The sequence below is a fragment of the Amaranthus tricolor genome, chromosome 8 (assembly GCF_026212465.1).
Source record: "Amaranthus tricolor cultivar Red isolate AtriRed21 chromosome 8, ASM2621246v1, whole genome shotgun sequence".
NCBI lineage: Eukaryota > Viridiplantae > Streptophyta > Magnoliopsida > Caryophyllales > Amaranthaceae > Amaranthus > Amaranthus tricolor.
Window position 1 is genome coordinate 25545636 of NC_080054.1, and position 24607 is coordinate 25570242.

Genomic DNA, 24607 nt, shown 5'->3' on the forward strand with positions numbered 1-24607 from the left:
GCTATGTGTAGCTGTTAGTAACAACGAGTTTAGGCTTGACCTGAGGAAGAAATTCTCTTCCTTGTTCCCGACAGTCTAAAATTCCTTCGAGCTCTGGACAATCTTGTATTATGCAGTTCTTCAAGCCATTAAAGCATTCAATCCCAAATTGAGATAGATAGCAGATGCTGAGATGATGATCTAAGTAAAAAGAAGTAGCTCGTGTTAGTACCTCTACCAAAGAAGGAGGTATGCTTTCCCCATTAACGAATCTCAAACATCGCAGACTTTCGTTATGGAAGAGTTCCGCTTCATTTGAAACCAAAGGTACAATGCGTTTGAAGTCATGCCCGACAATAAACTTGAATTTACTCAATCTTCTGTCTTTCCAGGATTGGCTTGCATACACAAAATACTCGAGATCATCTACATTAGGAAAGCAAAAATAGAGCAGAGACAGCTTTAAGCTACTGATCTCTTTATAGTGATACCTGAAGCACTCAATGTCCAACGTCGATCTCCAGGATATACAAACATGCCAAGCTCTCTAAGTTTAAGGCTCGAAAATATGCCATCTGTCACCAGCTTTGATGGTAGCTTCTTGTATTCAGAGTGATTCATGGATCCGCAAAATGATATTCTCAACTGCTTCAGGCTTGCTAATCCATCAAAATTGTCGGCCAAAACTTTACAAGCCTAAAGTCAGCGACATATAGCTTGACTAAAATTTCGATCATTTTTTTATACTCGCTGTTAGTAACAGCGATTACATATCGAGCCTAACTTTGGGGCCAAAGACGCTTATTTTGGAAATAAAATTTTGCCGAAACTTATTTTTTTATTAAAATTATTAAAAAATCTTATTTTTTTCAAATTTTCGGAACATATACTGTTTTGATTCTAGCTGAAGCTAAAGTACAAAATAATTTTCGAAGTCGATTTATCTTTACACTTTTTAAAATTTTGGCCTTAAAAATAAACAATTAAACTAAATCAAAGGTAATGTAAATTAATATTAACCAATAATTAAAGTCTAAAAGACTTAGCGATTTGGTTTCTTAGGTGCATTACATCAATTAATAGATTTAAAAAAGAAATCCAAGGGTTATTTTCTTCACATTGATTGAACGTGTTGAGGGTGGACAAGGCTCAAGGCTCTAAGGGTGAAGACCCTTGTGTTGCAATCCACATTCCCACTGTTTAAAGATGATTTGTACGAGTTAAATCTTTAAGGACCTGATTAGGATAGGGGTAGTTGAAAGTGTCTTATCCATATTTTAGATTACCGATTTTCTCTTCGCTTACTTATTGGAATTTTTGTTCTCTTTCTTTTTCTCGTTTTTATTATTAGTAGTAGTATTATTGTTTTCATTTTTATTTTTTTAATTGTTTTTACTTATTTATTTTATCTATATGCATTTTTATTTATATTTCTCATTGCGAAAACTTTTTTTAGTCTTTGTCGAGTTGGGAAACTCTTTTGGCCGCGCTCTTCTTTATGGGTATGAGTTATCGCCGTCCTTCCCTTCCTAGATCCTAATCATAGTTTTCTATGAGTGGAATACACTAGGTATGATGATGATGATGTATGTTTGAAAATATTAATAGTAAGGGGAACCTAAAAATATTGTCACACATACACACCATATTTTAACCAATTTAACTAGTATAATTAATTGTTATTAGCATATTTGGATATATAATTTGTTAAATATTGTCAGTTGACAGCATTAAATAAGGATATATGTTACATAAATACCCCTGATTCTCATATATATATATATATATATATACTCTCTCTCCTTCTCTTCTTTCTGATATATGTAATAGGCTATTGTTTCTTCCCTTCTCTTCTCTCTACTCCCTTGTTCTCTGAAAATGATTGTATCATCTTGAGTTGAAATCAACACTTGAATGCAATAAGATCAACTTTGTCATGGTATCAGACGCCACCCAATTGCGATTGTCCATATTACATCTTCTCAATTTTTTTTTTCTGATGAATGATTACAATTTTGTCAATATATTCGCCCTGCCACTATTTGATTTTAACAAATAGAAGTTTTGAAGGTTAGAAAAATAGAATTTTTGAAGGTTGTGAGAATATTAATATCTTTAAGAGGTGTATATTAATAATAATTGTATAGAGTATTTTATTAGCATAAATTTTAAATTGTTCCAAAATGAAAACTGTAACTATTACTAAATAAAATATTAATGTCATCATTACTTTTTAAATTGCATATACATCATTCTTTAAACAATAATTTTTCCTCCAAAAATCTTTAATGATGTCATAATTATTTTTTATGTTTTTCGCTATACTATCATTTATTATTACAATATTATATCCATCACTCACTGAGAGTTAACTCGAAATCTTATCTAAAATTAGAGTACTTGCTCCAATTGATACTTTCTCTCTTCTAAATACTTGTAATGTTTACTATCATTTATTATTACAATACACACGTATAATAACAATAATAAAAAGTTATAAAAATTTGATACTAATAACCTTTACATTAAAACGAATCAAATAAGATCTCAATTAACTATATTTTAATTTATAAATTAAAAATTAATTACAAATTAAAAAAATAAATAAATAATGTAATATTTTCACTTCCCATTTGACATATTCCATCTTAAGAGAGGGAAATTTAATTGATGTTTTTGACACATATTTAGATGATAAAATATATTCATGTGAGATCTCGTTAGATTCGTCTTAATATATAATTTTTTAATATGTATTTTTTATATGTTTTATTATGTATATTTAAAGATTTTAAGGTTTAAAATTTATATTAAAAACTGTGAAAAAAATAAATAGGAAAAATAAAAAGAACGTACATTCATAATGAATAGAACTTTTAACTTTAAAAATAAGTGATTTATAAAAGAACTTTTACTATTGACTAAGGTAATGGAATAGCTTTATTAAAAAAGAAAAAGAGTAACAATAATTGGCGGGGTTGGAAACGATGGACAATAAAATTGATCGGTCTACACTCTACACGTACCGTCTCCGTTGTTCCCACTTCATTTCTCCCCCTTGTAACTTGCAACCCTATCTCTTAGTATTGGGATGCTGTCCCCAAGATTTATGCTTTCTAAACTCACTCCGTCAAAAATAATTTAATTAAATTTTAAATTTTAATATTTCTAAATATATATAATAAAAAAATTTAAAAAAATATATAATAAAAAATATATATTAAGACAAATCTAACGAGATTTTACATGGATACATTTTATCAAATTTCTCTCTTCTTAAGGTGGAATATTCCATATGAGAAGAACATTAGAAAGCAAAGAGAGTAATTTTTAGTTATAACTCTACGTATAAAAGATCCGACAAACGTATTAGATTACAAGAAAATGTGTTTGGTTCAAGTATTTTGAAACGGAGGAAGTACATTTTATATTTTTTAATTTTTTATGAGATTTGTTATAAAATTATTTTTAATCAATATTTGTATTTTTTTATTTTAATACACGCATTTAACTTGTTTTTAAATTTCATTCACTTATTTTATCCATTTTTACAAAAATCACACATTTTTTGTTTATTTTATTTTACTTTTTTGCTCAAAATTTATCTTTCTAGTACATGCTAGAGAGTTGAGGGAGTATTGATTAAATTCTCTCAACGACTCCTTAGAACCCTATTCAAAAATATCCTTAATAGTTAATGCCTTTAATAATGCACAAGAATCAAGACTAGAAATTGGAATGCCATGTTAGTATTTACTCCATTTGTACCATAAAAATTGTGAAAAATTGAAAGCCAATATATTTTAAAAATTACTATTTATTGCAATATTCTTTCTATATGAGTACATTAATTATCATATTAGATTATTTTGCACTCTATTATTGAAATATAATATTTATTTTGAGACTTCTACATTAGAAAAAAGTCACAATTTTTATGGGATGAAGAAAGTACTATTTAGTACTAATAATACTGTGATACTATTTGTACTCAAAAGTATCCCATCAAAAGTAATAGTAGAGAATTAAAAATTAGTTTAATGACAATAAGAACTTAATCTTCACCATATATATATATATACATAAATGATAAATTCCTCTTATTGTGTAGGACTTTTCTAATCTACGACCATATTAAAAATATAACTAAGACTAAATAAATATAAAAATGATTAATTAATTATCACTATTATATGCATCAAAAGTTGAAACAAATATGAAATTTCAACTTAATTAATATCATTATGTTTATGCATATTCCCTTCACTACTCTATGAATATCACAAAAGGTTCTCCATACTATTTAATTAATGTGTAATATGTATCTCTAATTATTGTTACATCATTAAAAATTATAAAAGTTAACTTTAATAAAATTTACATCTAAGCGATCAAACAAAATTTCAAGTGATTAAATTTTAACTCATAGATTATAAGCAAAAGTTAACAAACACTTCAAAAAGTATCCATTAACAAAAACAATAACATATTTAATAATTAAATATATATATATATATATATATATATATATATATATATATATATATATATATATATATATATATATATATATTAAAACGTAATAACAAAAGGTTTGGGACTTTGGTTAGCCAGATCATTAATTAAGATCACATTACAGAAACCATTAACTCGATAACGTTAATAAAGGTTATTGTCTTTTATCTAATAACAAACCAAGTAAGGTAATAATACATCAGCCAAATCATAGAAAAATATCAGCAAATTAGGAAAATAATAATAACCCTTGATAGAATTACAATTTACAATTAATATATCTAAGAGTATATATTAATTCCTAATTATCCTACAACAAATAATTAATTAATTATTGTCAAAATTAATCCCTATATAAATGCTAGCTGATTGTATTTCTTACCCTTTCCTCTGCTTCAATCTTAAATATCGGAGCAAGTATCACTTTTTCAAGCACGTATCGATCCGTACCCTTTCCTCATTGGCTCATTACTCCCGGAAACGAGGAAGAATATCCATGGATCCGTGGGTCGAAACCGGAATAGTCGCAATGGCACACGCAGTAAAATCCGACGTCGTCAATACAAGTAAACATACAAGCAGATGATTCACATTTGGATTGGCAGATATTAATATCATTATCTTCACATAACAATAATGATTTTGTTAGTGTTGCTTGGCATGAAATAAGTGTTAGTAGTAAGAAAAATGTGATGAAGAAGAAGAAGAGTGTTTTGAGAATAGTAGACACCGACACTGTCATAGTGATGGGTTTAGCATAAGATTAGATGGGTACAAAGTAGTGTGAGAAGTAGCTTTATATGTTGGGTAAGTGGGCGTTTTATAGGGGGCTCACTATATACCCACCACCTTCTTCAATTATTTTTGCATTTACTACTATTTAATTCAATTCATTAAATGATGAAAGATAGTGTTAATCTTACTCCCTATGTCTCTTAATGTTTTTCCCGTTTAGAATATTATATTTTGAAGAGAGAAATTTGATTAAGATTTTTAACACATATATAAATGATAAAATATATCCAAGTGAGATCTCGTTGGATTCATCTTAGTGTATAGTTTTTTATTATATAATTTTTACAATTTTTTATGATGCGTATTTAGAGATATTAAAACTCAAAATTTACTTTGAAAATTGTGCAATAAGTAAACAAGAAGAAAAAAAAACAGAGGGAATAATAAATTTTATCTTATTTTGTTTTTCTTTGGGGTTTTTTTTTGAGTGGAGGGATTTTTTTGGTTGTATGCTTCTTTGTGGATATGGTTTGTCATTTTCCTTTCATCTATAAATCCTGATCATAGATTTATGAGGGGGATATATTAAGTAGTACGATGATGATAAAAAAATTAAAATATATTTATGGATTTATATAAGAAAAGATTATATAAAATAATTCAATATTTTATTGATTTTTCTATAATAATCCCAATTTTTTATTAACCATGGATTCTAATATTAGGGTTACTCAACCAAAAAAAAAAGAAAAATAAATAAATAAATAAAAAATTCAAAATTAAAAGTTAAAATAAAGAATAAACTTATATGATTAACTTTAAAAAAAAAATTAAATTTTTAAATTTTTGTATTATTTAATTTTGTATTTATTTTTTATTTTTTTTTATGCACAATGACTTGTTGTACAGGTAAGAGTTTAATCAAAAGTTATGATTACTAGATAGATTCTCATGTAAAACACGGATGCTATAAATATTTCATAATATGATTATATTGATATTATTTATAGAAGTAATATTATTTCATTTACAACATAAATTTAATTATTAAATCTGTGAATTAATAATAATTATCAAAGCGAATAAATAATTTATAATTATATTAAAACATATATGTGAAAAAATAGGCAAAAATTTACCATCAATCAATAAAATTTATAAAATTGTTTATCGTTAATCTATACTAGATAGATTTTCGAGTAAAACATGAATACTATGAATATTTACTGATAAGAATAATGATATTATTTTATAAAATTAATTCATTTACAACATAAACTTAATCATTAAATCTTTATATTTGTTAAGATATTGTCATTATCAAAGTGAATAAATAATTTTGTATACAACAATATTAAAACATATATTCATAGTAATTATTGATAATTGAGACAAACAAAATTTACAAAGTCTTCAACTATGATATATAAGAGGCAGGATTTAGTTGAAAAATAGCTAAATTAGTTAGCTTATTCATTATATAATGACGATTTATTATCTAAGTTAAAAATAAATATATACATGTATATTATTTTTTGGTTTATATAAGGAAATATAATATTTCAATAGATCATCACATACAGTTATAATTAATCAACAAATATTACTTATTTTGATAAGTTAATTGTTTTCCTAGATATCAAATCAAATATCAAAAGTTTCCCTATCATAATAGAACAATGGCGGGAAAATTTTTAATGATTGTGTGACACATGCCAATATTGTTTCTTTATTAGTATATTTTATTTTATTAGTATATTTTATTGATGATGATTATTGATTGATTGATGAAATCATAGAACCCAAGTCAAGAAATGTTCGTTAATAGTTTTTATTTAATTTTAATTACTACAATTTTAACATGCAATAGAATACTCTGTTTATTATAAAAAAAAATCATTTTTTTAATTCCTTTGATCCTACCATTAAAAGATTTTAAATTTTCCATTAATATATTTTAGTTTATTTTAATTTTTAGAATTTAATAAGAAATTTTTTAGAAGAATCATAAAAAATATAAAATAAATATAACATATAATATAAATTTTGAGCTTAAGATTGTGTATAAAAATTAATTAATTTTTTTAATTGAGTCACTTCAGTTTTGATAACGATTTAATGAAATAAATTTTAATTTTTTTTAAGATTTGGAATAAAAAAAGTATTAGTTTATATAAGGAAATATAATAGTAGTATATCATTAGATCACATATACTTATAATTAATCAACAAATATTACATGTTTTAATGAGTTAATTGTTTTCTTAAATATCAAGTTAAATATCAAAAGTTTCTATGTCAGCAACAACAAAAAAAGGCGGAAAAATTTTTAATGAGAGTTTGACATGTGTTCCAAATTGTTTCTCGTATATTTTATATTTTATATTTTATTGATTATTATAGGAAAATCATTGCATTGGGTAATTTATCTTTTATAAAATTACAATTATAATATTTTTTATAAAGTATGTTTATAGTTATTAAGACTTGAATTATACCGGAAAAATGGGTAGAAAGTAGACACATGTAACTAATACCGTAATACAAAGAAAATAATATTATATTTCTATACATTTTATAAAAAAATATGAAAAGTAAATATTAAAATAATCTAATAACATAGAAGTATCAAATGGATCAAAACTCTTATAACAATAATATTTTTTATAAAATAAAATATTCACATTGAAATACTTTTAGGGTATAATTAGGGGTGTTCAAAAATATCCAATCTGAATCATCCAATCTGAAATATCTGGCATCCAGTTTTAAAAATTGCATATATTATTCGGTTTCTGAAAACCGGGTATATTATCTGATTTTTTGAAAATCGGATAATTCATACCGAACCCGATTTGAATATTGGCAAATCGGATATTCGGATATCCAATTTTCTTTTTTTAATATATAAATATTTTTCATAAAATTTATTGTTTAGGTTGTTAAATTTACTAATATGTACAATTTTCCATTAAAACTAAGTTGTATAATTCAGACTTTTGAAAATTCAACCATATTTCCAAAATGATTTACATTCAAAGTTTAAAAAATAAGCTGATTAAAGAAAAACACCGAAATGAGCTTAAATATTTATGTGAAAAAAATAAAATAAAAAAACAAAAAAACTGAAAACATGATATCTGGTATCCATTCCGTATTAAACCGTATATCCGAATTTCGAATATCCAATTTTTTCGAATCGATTTGGTATCCGATTTTGAACCCCTAGGGCCTAGATATAACAATATTGTTTTTTTGGATCAAAACTCTTATCACAATATTGATTCACATGTTGCTATTATTATAATATAAATGGAATTAATGGTATTTACGGTCCGTTTGGTAGATAGTAATATACGATAGTAATGAGAATGAAAAACTAGTGTAATTTTGGTTGAAAAATCTTTTGGCTATCTTGATGACCATACTTGTCTAAAATCAATCATCTCATTTTCTTCATAAAATTTATTTCAATGCCTTACCATCGGGAGAAGTGGTATTAGATGGTAATGGAAATTTGTAAACAAAATTTTTTTTTGTGATCAAAATTTCATTGCCATGGGAATAATATGGAACTTTTGGTGAAATTTTAGACTATAAATCATTCTCATTACCATTATTTAATACTACTAACTAAACGGGCAGTTAATGTGTATAATTTATATGTTCATCAAACTTCATTACAATTTCAATTACGAATAACAATTTGAGTTTCCAAAACAACAATTATATATAGACAATGATGAAAAACAAACAACCATTATATATAATGATGAAAAACAATCACAAATAATAAGCATAGGATGATTTTGAGACTTTGATATACCATTAATTTTTCCAAATTATTATAATGTTTTTAATAAATTTGTTATTAGGCTTATACATTACAAGATCTGCACAATAGGAGAGTTGATTACATACTAGTTCGATGAGGTTCCATCCTAAAACCAATTGTTATTAGGTTGAGCAGTCCAGTATATATGTCAGTTAACCTTTCCTTAATTTTTCGATGTGGAATCACATGTGGGTTATTTTCCAATGCCCCCTCACATGTGATCCCATTTTTTAATTAGACTGAACGTCATTCTTTTCAAACCCGCATGTTGTTTTTAAGGATGACCAAGATTTTTTGTTTCAGTTGATCAAAAATTGTCGGCTCTGATATCATGATAAATTTGTTATTCAGCTTGTACACTATAAGACATGCACAAGAGCATAATTGATTGTACACAAGTCCAATGATTCCATCCTAAAACCAATTGGTATTAGGAGGAGTAGCACATCTGTTGAATCAAGAGCCAATTTCGATGACTTTGGTAACGGATTTGACCACTTAGTTGCCCATGCTCTATCTTGCACAATTGAGGATGATGTTGTGTGTGCAAAGGAGTATAGAAGTATATGCTTTGGATCACTTATGGGGTGTTTGGTTCATGGCTTTTGGCTTAGCTTTTTGGTTGTCTTTTGGCTTTTGGCTTTTGGCTTGTTGGTTGGTCAAACAGCCAAACAAAGTGTTTGGTAAATGGCTTTTAAAGCAGCTGAAAAATTGACTTTTAAGCCAAAATGAAAAAAGTGCTCCAGCTAGCTTTTTTGGTTGGCTTTTGGCTTGTTGGCCCACTTTTTCTCTAATAAACAGCTAACAGCCAATACTTAAATTTACTAAATATTTCCACAAACAGCTGACTAATTCAAGCTCTCTCTAATACTAATTGTAATTAGAATAAAATTAATATCTTTATTTAGATTAATCAATCAAAATACGACAAGTCAGATCAAGACAAAATAAAATAAAACAAATCAAAATGCGAGAAATTTTTTTAAAATCATTAGTACAATATCATAACGATGAAATTTGATAATAATCCGACTCCGCATCCGACTCCGTTGGAGGTCCAGGAGTTCGAGTCAAGCAACTTGGAGTATGCATAATCCGACTCCGAGTGGAGGTGGACTGAAAAAAGTCCAACTATTCTCCGGAGAAAAGTCGGAGTGTGTAAAATCCGAGTCAAGTCCGACCCATTGTCATCCCTAATTGCATTTGATTTTTGGCACTATTTATTTATCAATTTTAATTTGTATTTATTCTTTATTTATAAGTTAAATATTGTGAAATCAAATCTTATTTGATTTATTTTAATTCAAATTATTTATCAATGATAAGTATGAAAAACCAATTAAAAAATTTAAATACAATAAGAGTTTTATAAATACCCTCCACTATTATAAAGAGAATAAAGCAAAAGTTAGACCCTCATCATATTTTTTACTAATTTACTCCCTTAATATGCACTCTATTTAATATACTTATTCAATCCTTAATATCTTTAATTGTGCATAATTAAAAATTATGAAAAGTTGATATGAATAATCCTAACAGTTAAGACGAAACAAACAAGATCTCATTTAACTATGTTTTAACTTATAAATTAATAATAAAATACAAATCAAGAGTAATAAATAAATAGTGTCTAAAAAGCAAATGAAACGTTGGTGTTGAATTGAAGGGAGTATTATTTATTATATTACTAGTATGAAACTATATTTAAATGTAAATTGAAGATAAAGATGAAAGCATATATATTTTCTATCCCTATTTTTTTTTTTAATTATATTCTTATAGTTTGGGTATTAATTAGTTAAATATATAATGTGTACTTTATTAAATGCAGTAAAAACCTTAAATAATATGTCATTTAATATATCGATTTAACAAAATTTAATATAATCACAAATTAAACTTAACTAAAAAAACACTTACTAAATAGCTAAATTAAAAAATGATAAAAAAGTTTTCCAAATTAAATATCAAAATTATTGATTTTAAAAATGCATTTTCAAATTACATTTATGTATGATAAAAATATTGTGTATTTAATTTAAGAAATCTTTTTCAAGAAAAAATATAGTTAATTAGGCATATGTTTCAAAAATATTTAAAATAAGAACAAATAATAGAAGAAGATTATGTTGAAATTAGTCTAATAAAACATACTTAATTTAAAAGATCATGTCAATTACTAAGCCTATAATTATATTCTGATATTTTATTACAAGAATAAAATTAATTGCAATAAAAGATTTTCTGGCATATTGTTCTAACAAATTTATTTTTAAGATAAAATTAAGCCTTGGATACAATTATTATATAAGGAATTTATTTGATAATAGTACAATTTAACATTATGTTTTTGCAAATTATATTTGAAGTATTGTTGCCACGTCAAATTTAATTAACCAATAAAATTACTGCATTTGGTAAATAATTATTAGACCGTTATTTATCATTTAACAGTAAAATTATTAAATAATAAATAATATGATAATGATTATTTGTAACGAGTAAAAATAAACGCAATGGGTTGAATACTTGAATTGATAAGGGCAAGGTATGTCAGCTTCCCCAATTTCTACGAGTAGCATATACTACGCAATACTCCTATCTCAACCGGTGAACCGACTCAGGAAAAAATAGGGTTTAAATAGCTCACTTTCCCTCATTTATGTCTCTCTTCCAAAACTAGGGTTTATCTTCTCTTTGAGCAGCGCTTGATTTCGATGGCGAAGAAGAAAGCGGATAAACCCAAACATTCACTGGATGTCAACAGAGCGAATAAAAATGGGAGCGGCAGCAATAAGCGTACCGCCGCCACTGTTCGGCGTCTCAAGATGTACAATACTTGCCCCGAGAGGAATGCAGAAGGCAAAATTTTGCGCATCACATTTGGTTCCGACAAAAAACCTGACACTCGTATTCAACCTGATCGTCGATGGTTTGGTATGCTTTGATTTATTTTTTTATGTACGATATTTGGCCCTTTCTCAGGTTGTAGTATGTAATGTAGTTGACGATGGAATTTGGGAAGAGAAATGACTAATTGTTATTTTTTTCTAGAGAAATGACTAATTGTTATTTTTTTCTAGAGAAATGAGTATGTAATTGGTTGAAATTTATGTTTGCTATTGTTGAAGTGTCAGTGATTGACATTGTGAGATCAAGTTTTTACTTTTTACAATTTCTGATTTAGTAAGTACTCCTATGAGATTTTCGTTTACCATGATCTGGAACTGTAACTCTAACTGTGATTATCAAATATGAATATGGTTTGATGTTTCTATAATGAAACAATATCGAGGCAAAACCTAATTCTGACTGATTTGGCCTTCTTCTCCTTTCCTTGTTGGTGTTTCATTCTGCAGGGAATACGCATACTATCGATCAGGAGAAGCTTGAATATTTGCGTAAGGAGCTCCGTAGTCGTTTGTCAAATAACTACGAATGCGTTCTCAAGGGAAAGAATCTCCCCATGTCCCTTTTAAATGATCTTCCCAAGGTTTGTCATTTATTGTTTTACTTTTGATTCGTCAACACTAGATTTATCACTGTCCAACTCATCATGGGATAAGTATTTGAGGAGTCATTGAATCATGTATGGAAGTATGTTGAATGCAGGCCATGTACAATGTGTTTGATCAATCTGAATTATAGCACATCTTTTTATTATATTAATTAGTCAATTGTATTGTGGAAATTTGTGATTGTGACTTTAGTTGGTGGGAATTCATGTGCCATACTTTGGTTGGTGTTTGTTGATAGATGAATCAGTTAATATTCCTAGATATGTTTTTAACGCGCATGTCTACTATGCCTCAATATTATGTGTTTTAAGGATTTATCAGAACTTCCTTTATCCATTTCTTGGCAACGTCAATTTCTTACCTTGTTCTATTTCTGTTTGTGAAGCAACAAAGAGTACATCTTCTTGATACAGAGCCTTTTGAAGATGTTTTTGGAAAAAAAGGGAAGCGGAAACGCCCAAAGCTTCTGGCTTCTGATTATCAGTCTTTGGTGCAGAAAGCTGATAGTTTACAAGGTGCTTTAAAATATATTATTTTTGACAAGTTAGCTTTATTTTTTGTATAATGAGCTAAAATGTGTTATACTGGTTACATTTTGACTTGGACGAAGGTGTGGGTTAATTTTTTTGTTCGTTTTTTTTTTACAGTTTCAAATTGATATTGATGCCTCATTGAGCACATATTACTTGCTCCATGCTTACTGCCGTGTTGTTGGCAGATAAATTTGAGCAGAAAAATGAAGCCAGGCTTTCTACCGAAGGAGATGAAGAGGATGGATTCCGTGATTTGGTTCGACATACAATGTTTGAGAAGGGTCAAAGCAAACGTATATGGGGTGAACTATATAAAGTCATTGATTCTTCAGATGTTGTTGTTCAAGTAAGTGAACTTGGAGCATAATTTGTTTAATACTCCACAATTGTGATACTGTGTTGATATCACATCTTTTCTTCCAGTTCGCTTTAATATCTTATTAGCAATTATAGTCTGTGTTTATGTAAGATGTTCCATTAATCCGAGTGGAATTTCTTTTATCAGAAGTGCTGTCTACTTAATCACACCTACTACAGCATAGAAAGATGTAGTTATGTATGTTATTAGCAGTAATCACTTGATAATAGGTAATGTACTCTGTCCATTTTGGTTGAGAAAGAAAATAGAAGTGGGATTTGGAGGAGTATGTGTGTGGTACCTGGGCGTAACTGGGGAATTCAGTGAGCTGTTTGTACTTTATACTTTTCTGCTAGGTTATGGAAGTCCTGGGGTATGCAGTGAGCTGTTTATACTTTATACTTTTCTGTTAGGGTGTTGAAGTCTTGAGATTACGTTTTTTTTCACACATTTACTGTCTGGCGATCTAATCTGTAAATTTGTTTATTGCCTGATTGTAAGTGTTCTTGTTTCTGTAGAAATTCACAATTTACTGATTGTTTCTATAGTTGCAGTAACCATATCAACAATGTCTAATTCATTGTTCTTCTTATGCTTTTTCTACTATCAAGGTTTTGGATGCCAGAGACCCACAAGGAACACGGTGCTATCATTTAGAGAAGCATTTGAAAGAAAACTGCTCACATAAGCATATGGTGTTTCTGTTAAATAAGGTTAAATTCGAATCTTTGTCGTGTTGCTTTTAATTATATATCATGATCTGGCCCTGAAGTTGATGTAGATTGTTGCTTCCCTTGGTACAGTGTGATCTGATTCCATCTTGGGCTACAAAAGGATGGCTTAAGGTACTGTCCAAGGAATTCCCAACCATAGCTTTCCATGCTAGTGTCACTAAGCCTTTTGGAAAGGTAAGGCCTCTTCTGGTTGAGTGGTAGTTCGGTCTGCATAAGCATTCGACAAATGTTCTAATGACATTATTTTTTCGCCTTTTGATTTTATTGCATTGTTGTTGACGACTGATATATTGGGATTAAGGCCCTGCCATCATTGTTATGATATTCTTGTGCTTCTGGAAGTGAACACCTTGTGTTCTTTATATTGGGTCTTTAGAAGCCTTCAACCAAAGTCATGATCCAGGGAACTCTTATAATATCAGAATGACACGCAAATAAAACTGTGTCATTCTATCTTTATAATGTTTGATTTTGATGTGTTACTTGTTGGGCCTTAGAATTTGGTAGAACCCAAGCATGAGAATGAGGAAGTTCTTAATATCATGTCTTGATGTTTCATGTTTTTTGTTTATTGTATTCCAATTTCAGGGTTCACTCCTTTCAGTTCTGAGGCAATTTGCACGATTGAAAAGTGACAAACAAGCAATATCCGTGGGTTTTGTTGGCTATCCAAATGTTGGAAAATCATCAGTCATCAATACATTACGTACTAAAAATGTAATATGTCCAATGTTGCACTAGTCACTTGTAGGTCCAATTATGTTTGATTTTTTTTCTGACTTAGTTGATTTTTCATTCATAAGGTTTGCAAGGTTGCTCCAATACCCGGGGAGACTAAAGTTTGGCAATATATCACGCTTACCAAGCGGATATATCTGATAGACTGCCCCGGTGTTGTCTATCAGAATAGCGACTCAGAGACAGATATTGTTCTGAAGGGAGTGGTATGTAGTTTGTTCTTTTTTATCCCCTGTTTAAGTTTTGATTTTTTTGTTATTTAGGCCTACATCACATGGGGGAAATGCTGTCTTTAGCTCCAGCATTCATGTAGTCACCACCTTACGGTGTTGGGTGTATAATCTCATTTTTCTGGTCTTGCTTGGGTTTGATAGTCATGTTGTAAGCCTATGATGTCCAACTGAGTAGATGTTTCTTTTAACGTGTTGGTCACTTATTGAAGAGACGATACGTTAAGGATGCATTACCATATTTAAGTTGTCCCCATCCCATTTTTGTTGTTTGTGGAGGGGTGGGGGAATGTGCACAACCTTATTTTTGTAATGATAAAAGGTTATTTCTGATTGACCTTTGATTTAAACATCATGTGCAACTTCATTTGAAAGAAGTGAGCATGATTTGGTAAGTTATTTTATCATAGTGAGGATGTGCAGCTAAATAGATGATTTTTTTAACGTGTTGGTCACTTATTGAAGAGATGATATGATAAGGATGCATTACAATATTTAAGTTGTCCCCATGACATTTTTGTTGTTTGTGGAGGGGTAGGGGGGGGGGGGATATGCACTACCGTATCCTTGTAATGGCAAAAGGTTGTTTCTGATTGACCTTTGATTTAAACATCATGTGCAACTTCATCGAGAATGGACTCATCATTGCAATTTTATTGGCAGGAAAATAAAGCACGAAAATGTTTATTGATTTATTCAATGACTCTTGTCCTATAAAAAATTTTGATGAGTGCTTTTGAATTGTAATTGTAGGTGCGAGTTGCAAATTTACATGATGCTGCTGAACACATTGGAGAAGTGTTAAAGCGTGTTAAGAAGGAGCACTTGGAAAGAGCATACAAGATTAGGGACTGGTACTTCCTATTAGATTTTGTTAATTTGTGCTTAGAAATGTATACTTTCAATTTCTTTAAGTGCACCAGTTGGACTTGGCATGTGAAATGAAGATGATGAGAGCAATTATAATGAAAAGGTCATGTGAATAAGAGAGGGAGTGTTGCTTATGTAGTTGTGTATAGTCAATAGTGTGCACATGGGTAATTATGTGTGTTGTTGTTCCTTAAAGTGTCCATAAAAGAATTGCCACATTTGATTATAAAATTGTACACATAAAGAAAATACTTAGTTGTGTGAGCATTTCACACGGTTGGGGAAGCTAATTCTTTGTTATTTTTTTCAGGGTGGATGAGAATGATTTTCTCCTGAAACTTTGCAAGTTAACAGGCAAGCTTTTGAAGGTATGTGTTGTCCTCCGTTTTCTTATATTTGCCTCCGGAACTAGCAAGTTATCATCCCGAGGTTTCTGCATGAACTGGCTTATCTATTTTTGATTGAGCTTACTGCTGAAATTTGTCTATAATTAGATTTGTAATTATACTCTCTGCTACTGTTTTATCAAAAAAAGTCCTCTGCTATTTCAGGATAATTGCCTTTTTTTAATATTCCTGGTTGATTGCTATATAATTACTTTATTTTGTAGTTGGGCTTAGCATTATCTAAAATTTCAGTTCCAATTCTTAGTTATATGCTTCTCTCCGTTCGCTATTATCAAAATCACATCTGAATCAGTACCAGTATGTTTTGATGGGAGGGATTTGAGCTCTCTGCAAGCTATGGGTCTTAGGCTTATAGATCATATGGGCGCTCTCACCACCTAATAGGCTATCTTGGAAGTGGTGGCCTGTGTTAAGTCAGCCGTGACCAGCGTGGCCATGACAAGTGAGAGCATTGGGTCCTTATGGAGGGTTGCTTGTAATGGGTTTGAGTTGCAAAAGTTATGTGACTACTACATCAGTTGAGTGCAACTGATGAGGGGTATCTATAGATCAAATAGGCTCTCACCTCATAGGCTAAGTATTTCGGGATGAGCGCGCCCGTTTGATTTATGAAAGAGGAGTCAAAGACTCAAGTTTGAATTTACTTCCATTGGCATGATTCTTGGTGTCATATATGTGTTTTAAGTGTTGCTCTTTGCTTTAGGGCGGAGAACCAGACTTGATGACTGCAGCAAAGATGGTCCTTTTTGATTGGCAGAGAGGCAAAATACCCTTTTTCGTTCCCCCACCACAGCAGGTAGATGATAAATCGGAGGAGCCAAATGTTACTGGTGATGATAAAAAAGGCGAGACAGAGACCGAGGAAGATAAAGAGAAGTCATCATCAGCCATGAAAGCTATTGCTGATGTTCTTTCATCTCAGCAGCTGGAAGATGTCCCAGTTCAGACTGATCTATTTAGCGACAATGAACTCAAAGGGGAGGTGTCTCAACAAACTGCGAATGCAGAATAGTTTTGTTTTAGTATTTGTGCACACTATTTTAGTCAACATTAATAACATTATCAAGATGACCTATATATTATGTTTTTAAAGTTAATTTATCCCTTTTGTAATAGAGTTATTATCCTTTATCATATAAAGATGGACATTCTTCTAGAAGTAATAATTTGAATTTTGATTGTTAATTGATATCTTCTGTTCAAGTTTCTATGTAAAATTTTCAATTTTATTTTAAATTATTTTTAAATATATAATCCAAGGATTTCATTCTGTTTCAAAGTTACTATTCTTCTAAGTTGAAAAACAATGTGAGTGATGTGCCTAATTAACTACATTTTTCGTTTCAATATACTTGCTAAATTTGACATTTTATGCTATTTAATGCTTTCTCTTATTCACTTTAAATGTCCTATTTTGTTTCGATACATATGCCAATGCATGTTTTTAATTTTAGTTATTTTTAATTGTGCTTGAGTAAAAAATTATAAAAAATTGATATTAATAAAATTTACAATAAGACAATCAAATAAGATTTCACTTGACTATATGATTGTCATAAAATTAAAAAAAGTCCTAGTTTCTCTATGAAGGTTTCTCTAGCCTTGTACTAGTCTTCGTCTTCCTCAGTGAAGTTTTCTTCCCTTCTCTTGTTTTCTCGTTCTTCTTTCTTCTCTTTACCTTTCTTTCTCCCTGGGTTTGTTTTTCTTGTTGTTCTCTCTTGATGAAAAGGCTTCATGGTTCTGGTGAGGAAATCTTTTCCTGGGGAGATTTGGAGTTGAAAAACCATAGTGATCGTCGTGATAGTCTTGATGATAGGGGGCTTCGTTCTGTTGATGGAGAGGGCGAAAATGCTAAGGGGGAGGAGAAGTTTGTTGTTTGATCTGAAGATGGGAATATGGAGGTTTCAACATGGGGTAGAAATCATTAATATTGGAAAGAACCTGTTTCAATTTCAATTCCATCATTGGAAGGATAAGGAGAAAATTCTTGAAGAGCAACCATGACATTTTGATAGGAATGCCATTTTTCTTTGTAATCTTGATCAAACCATTAAACCTTCTGAGTTACGTTTCTTTCATTTGCCTATTTGGGCCAGGTTTTATGACATCCCTTTTAAGGGAAGAATGAATGATGGCAATGCCAAGAAGTTGGGAGAAAAAGTTGGACAATTTATTGCCATGGAATGTGAATATTATAGTGGGTAAGAGAAGTCTATGCGTATTCGAGTCTTGGTTGATGTGAGAATGCCATTAAAGTCTTACGTTAATTTAAGATTGCGTGAGGGAGAAATTTGTAGAGTAAAGGTGAAGTATGAGAACTTACCTAATATTTGTTTCAATTGTGGGCGTCTAAGGCATGGTGTAAGGGACTGTGTTGATGGTTCTATGGATTCCAAGGTTCCAAAGTATGGCATTTGGTTGAGAGCCTCACCTTGGAGGTCGGTTAGGAAGGAGGAGGAAACAGATGATGGTATGCCAACCCTAGTTTGACGGCGTGGAAAATCTTCTTCACAAAGAATATGGAACCCAGATTGCATGTGAATACGGAGGTTATTAATGATATGGCTTCTTTACTTTAATAAGGTTAGCTTTGAAGATTACTTGGGGAGCAAGAAAGATGGGGACGTTCCTCTAGATTTTGATGCTTTTTCCAAGGATAGTATGGAGGAGGAACCTACTATTAACAAAGACAGCAAATGTCTAGGAGTGCAAGCAGAAGAGAGTTCTCAGGCTTTAACATATATTATTGGTGGAGAAACAGTGCATGAGAAGTGCAATGGTGAAGGCCCAAAATGCCACAGGAAGAAATAGAATAAGGTGTTCGTGAGGTTCATAGGGCTGATTCTTTGCTTCCGAGATCAGTGATTGTTGGTCATAAAAGGGTTTGTGATGATGAAGGTAATATTATGCAGCCTATGGAGATTGATGAATTGGGTTTAGTATTGAAGAAGCACAGGTATTCTGATTCTCTGGTTCTTTCGTCTACTTGTTGTCAGAAGGTGGCGGGCCCCACTGATAGGGCTCTCGATCAACAATGATATCGATCATTTTTTGGAACTGTAGAGGGTTGGGGAATCTCTCTTCGGTTAAGTCGCTCTTTGACCTTGTGCGTACGTATTCCCCTTAGATTTGTTTCTTAGTGAGACTAAGGTTGTGATTTCTGATATAAAGAAGATTCAATGTAAGTTACAGTTTCATCATACCGATTGTGTGGAGGTGGTTGGCAAGGCGGGTGGTTTGGCGATATTTTGGAATGATGACATATCTCTGAAGGTTTGTTTTAAAAATCCCCATGTTATTGATTCCATCATTAAGGACAATAATGGATTGGATTGGTGCTTGTGAGGAATTTATGGTTGGCCTAAAGGGAGTAGTAAATTAAAAACTTGGGAGTTGATTTCCGAGTTAGGGGGTGATAACTCTCTTCCTTGGTTGATTGGGGGTGAATTTAATGAGATTCTTTTTGCTGAGGAAAAGGTTGGTGGGGTTAGAGTTGATTTCAATTCTTTAAATGCTTTTCGTTCTTGTTTGGAGGTTAATGATCTTGATGATTTAGGGGCGGAGTGTTACAAGTTTACTTGGAGCAATAAAAGATCCGAGGGTTTTATTGAAGAACGACTGGATAGATGTGTGGGTAACACTGTTTGGAGGCACTTTTTTGATAATATTTCTGTTGAAAATGTTATTTGGGATGATTCAGATGATTTTCCGATTGTGCTTAGGACTCGGAGGGATGGTCTGCAGAGTCTTTCTTCTTTAAATGAAAATAAACCTTTTCGTTTTGAAGCTAAATGGATTGACAATGAGTCTTTTATTGACATTTTGCTGAATTGTTGGCAAAAGTCAAAAGCCAAATATGGAGACCACTGGATTCGTGTGGTTGAGGAATGTGGTGCGAGGTTAAAGGCTTCGAGTCATGAAGCTTATATTAATTCATCTAAGAGGATTTGGTGGCTTAAGAAGCGCCTTGTTTGGGTGAGAAAAATGGTTCAAACTCCGGCTGTTGTAGAGGAGCCTCGGCAGGGTGAAGCTGATATTAGGAAGATTAGGCTTGATTTTGAAACGTCGGCTTGGCAACGGTGTTGTCCTTTTGTATTACAAGATGGGGATAAGAACACTGCGTATTTTCATTCTAAGATGGCGGCTAGGAAAAAGCGGAACAGGTTAAAGGTTCTCAAAGATAGTACAGGGACTCTTCAAACTAGCCCTGAGGGTATGTGTCAGGTTGTAATAAATTATTTTGAAGATTTATTTTCTTCTTCCCGTCCTCCTATTTCCGTGGGTCAATTAGATATGATTGATAATCAGGTCTCTGAGAGCCATGATCGATTCTTTGTCTAGGCCATTTTCTCGTGACGAGGTTGTTGTGGCTCTTTAATCTATGCATCCTCGTAAGTCTCCGGGGTCTCGATGGTTTTCCTGCTCTCATTTATAAAAATTGAAACTGTTTAAAACAAAATTAAAATATTGCATCTGATAAAAAATATTGTTTTCTCAAAATGAAAAAAAATACATCATCGTCAAGTCATCAATAAAGATACAAAAAGCAACTAAGTTCTCGATAAATAGTAATTGTTGTGGCCTGAATTGAAACATGAATTAATCCTGCAAAATGCTGCCATTCATGATACGGATGACAGGCGATTGAATCGGTCAACGCTTAATGCCGAGCATAACTTCCTATCCAGCTCAAAATACGGAAATTATACGCTACATTTACAAAATAATAATTTAAGTACGAACTTATAATTAATTGACAGCACCGTATACTTTTACCATATTCTTTTTCTGTTACATACTTTTAAGTCATTAAGACACTATTCTCGATCTTGACAGCAGTATGTTACTGCCACTTATACAATTCGGTAATCTTAATACTTAAGTAAGTTTGGTTAATACTCATAACCGTACCATGCATAATAACATAAACACTAATCAAGTTTATCACTGATCAAAAAGCACATCAATATGACACCTGATACATGTAAGGGTCTGGTTAGGTGAGGACCGTAGTCATAAACCCTAACTGTGGTGGGAGTCGTCACCCCTCCAATACAATTTATACTCGAGCTCTACAGGATAGGTAGCTAACCCTCTGTCTTACACCGCATTTTACGTGCCGGCCAATAAGGGCGCCGGGATTTTACATGCCGATCCATGGTTCGACATTACCTTACTATCAGGGTCATTCAATCAATATTCATTCACACAAGTACATCACATTTTTATTACTATAATTTGACTTTGACTTTGACTTTGATCAACTTAGGTGATAACCTCTTTTTATTTAATAAAATTCTTAATAATAACGTAAAATTAACCTTTATGTCTTTATACATTCATTATTAATTCTTTACACATTAAATTTTATTTATAACTTTATTTTTTATAGTTCGCTAAATTCACACTAATAACTTAATATTCTATCAATAGTCTCCAAATTAATAATTTCTACAAGGCTACTAAAATCTATTTCTCTTCAAATAAGTTCCCAAAATCAACATTTTCAACTTTACAATAAATAAAACTTTATTCTCTTCAAAAAAAAATCAAATATTCTAATTAAAATTCAAGTTAAAATTGCATCATTTGGATAAATTTCCAAAATTCTACAAGCTCACCAAAAAATCAATATTTCAAGTTTAGAAAAATAATTAAACTTATTAGGTTTGCAAAAAATCAACATTCTAGTTATTATAAAATAAATAAAACTTATAATTTCACAAAAATCAATATTTTACACATAGTTTAAGAGCAAGTTTACTAAAAATACCTTTACATCTTTTTATATAAAATTTGGTCAAATAGTTAGCAAATAAAATATTTTGTACTAAATAGTAATTAAATGTCAAAAAAGTTATTTTTTAAATTATGAAATATCATATATTCAAGAAAATCTGTTCAATATTTAATAACTTATAAAGCTTTCTCAAAAATAACTTTTAAGACTGTATTTTAATATTATCACAAAATAGCTTATAATAATATAAAAAAATAAAAAAATAAATCAAGCTCCTTTTCTTTTTAATATGATAATGGTCGAATGATCTATGAGTATTTTGGGGCCTTTTTCACTAAAAAAACAACTTCATTTAATTTATTATTGTAAATCCTAGATTTAAATAATTAACATAACAACTAAAAAAATTAAAAACTTTACGCAATAACTTAGAAATTTACTATAACTTTAAGGATTAACTTAAATCTAAGAATGAAGTATAATAACAATATTCTTAATATAATCATACTTGGTAAAATACGTTCATAAAATAATTTACTACCTTATAAACTAGTTTGAAGGCCACCATAAACATATTAATAAAAATTCTAACATAAAACAAATTCTTAAATATAATAACATTTCTAATGTAACACATAACTCATAAACATACTAACACTAATTTATAACATAAATTATACTTAATATCACTAGAATATAATTTTGCACCCAACTTCCTAAACTTGTTCAAAGATTATTAAAATAACATACTAAAAATACTTTTAGCGTACACATACTTAATATAATCTTGATCATAACTTCATTAAACTAATTTCCACTAAAACATATCAACATATTTCATACTTTGTATATCATAAAGTAAATATAATGTAAAATTCCATAAAAAGAGTAGGGTAAGAAGTTATACCATACTAATACCAAGGATTAGTACTTAGTACTAATTAGGAAAATAATAAGAAATAAGTCCCTCCAAGATAGATAATAATGCTCTAAAGATAATTAATTCAAACTCCCAAAATAATGATGATGATTTAAGCTAAATAAAGAGTGTTCTAAGCTCCATATTCTTGAATTTTTTTCAACTAATAATAAAGGTATTAATATAGTAAGATTTTAATGAAGTGAAAATATAAGAAAGAATGTTAGAAATATTTGATGATGGTGGTGTAAGTGATCTCATGGCTAAAGGGGTATTTATAAGTTTGGAAAACTTTGTAGTTCATTAGATTATATGAAAAAGAGTGTTAGGAGTATAGAAGAAGGTTAACTTGTGTAAGTGATTTAGAGTGTGTAAGTGAATGTGTAAGAGTTGAAGTGTGTAAGTGAATGTGTAAGAGTTGGAGCGTGTAAGTGAATGTGTAAGAGTTTGGAGTGTAGAAGAAGGTTAGCTTGTGTAAGGAATTGATGATAGCTTGTGTAAATGATGAACATCATGGGTTACTATAGAAAGGATTTTGGTTCATCAAATTTTCTTTCTAGTATGTACAAGTGAATATATTTTAAAATAATGGGTAAGTTTGACCATGAAAATATGTAGTTTACTTAGAAAATTTTGCTTAAACTATACTTAATGTTAATAATAAAAATACGACTCATTTTTATGTATAAAATAATTAAATCAAAATTATAAGATTAAAATAATAAGTAGTAATGTTAGTTAAGGAAGAAAGTTAAAACGTAACGTTTTACAAAACCGTGAATAATAATAAAATTTTACTTTTCGTACTATAAAATAATAAAATAATATTTTTGTGCTTATAAAAGATTTTAAACAAAATAATATTTTAAATTTTAATATTTGAAAGAAATTACAAAATTGAAAAAGGTTTAAGAATTTAAGATGATTTGAAATAGATAACCAAAGGATTAGAAATTTGAATTGAAAATTCAGAATAATTAATCAGAAGATTAAGATTAAGAATTTTGAGTCTGTTACAATAAGTGTGCTGTTTTTTTTAACAAATGCTTAGGGAGCCATATTAGAAGTTGCGTGAGTAGAGCTTTGAACATTAAGGAGATTCTTAGCCATGATAAATACTCGGGTCTTCCTACGGTTTTTCTGAGATCCAAAAGATTTTCTTTTGCCAACCTTCGAGATCGTATTTGGAAAAAGCTCCAGGGCTGGAAAGAGACACTTTTGTCCAATGTAGGCAAGGAAGAGCTCATTAAAGCTGTTGCTCAATCTATCCCTACCTATGCGATGAGTTGCTTTAAACTCTTGATTTCTTTTTGTAATGAGGTGACTAGCATTATTCGTAACTTTTGGTGGGGTACTTCTAATTTTGAACGTGGTATTCCTTGGAAGGCTTGGCGAAAGGTTTGTCGGTCAAAGTGCGAAGGTGGCCTGGGTTTTAGGGATCTTGAAAATTTTAACTTGGCTTTGCTAGCAAAACAATTTTAGAGACAACACTG

At 30.1% G+C, this 24607-nt stretch overlaps 1 protein-coding gene across 1 annotated transcript; it reads left to right on the forward strand.

Annotated features, from left to right (window-relative positions):
- Positions 1-11595: 11595 nt before the first annotated feature.
- On the forward strand, positions 11596-17640 carry LOC130821072 (nuclear/nucleolar GTPase 2). The gene is made up of 11 exons (XM_057686685.1): positions 11596-12004; positions 12427-12560; positions 12971-13100; positions 13304-13464; positions 14088-14189; positions 14280-14384; positions 14799-14927; positions 15014-15154; positions 15932-16032; positions 16359-16416; positions 17159-17640. Exons 1-11 carry the CDS (start codon positions 11785-11787, stop codon positions 17465-17467), a joined length of 1590 nt encoding a protein of 529 aa, XP_057542668.1. The 5' UTR covers positions 11596-11784; the 3' UTR covers positions 17468-17640.
- Positions 17641-24607: the final 6967 nt, after the last annotated feature.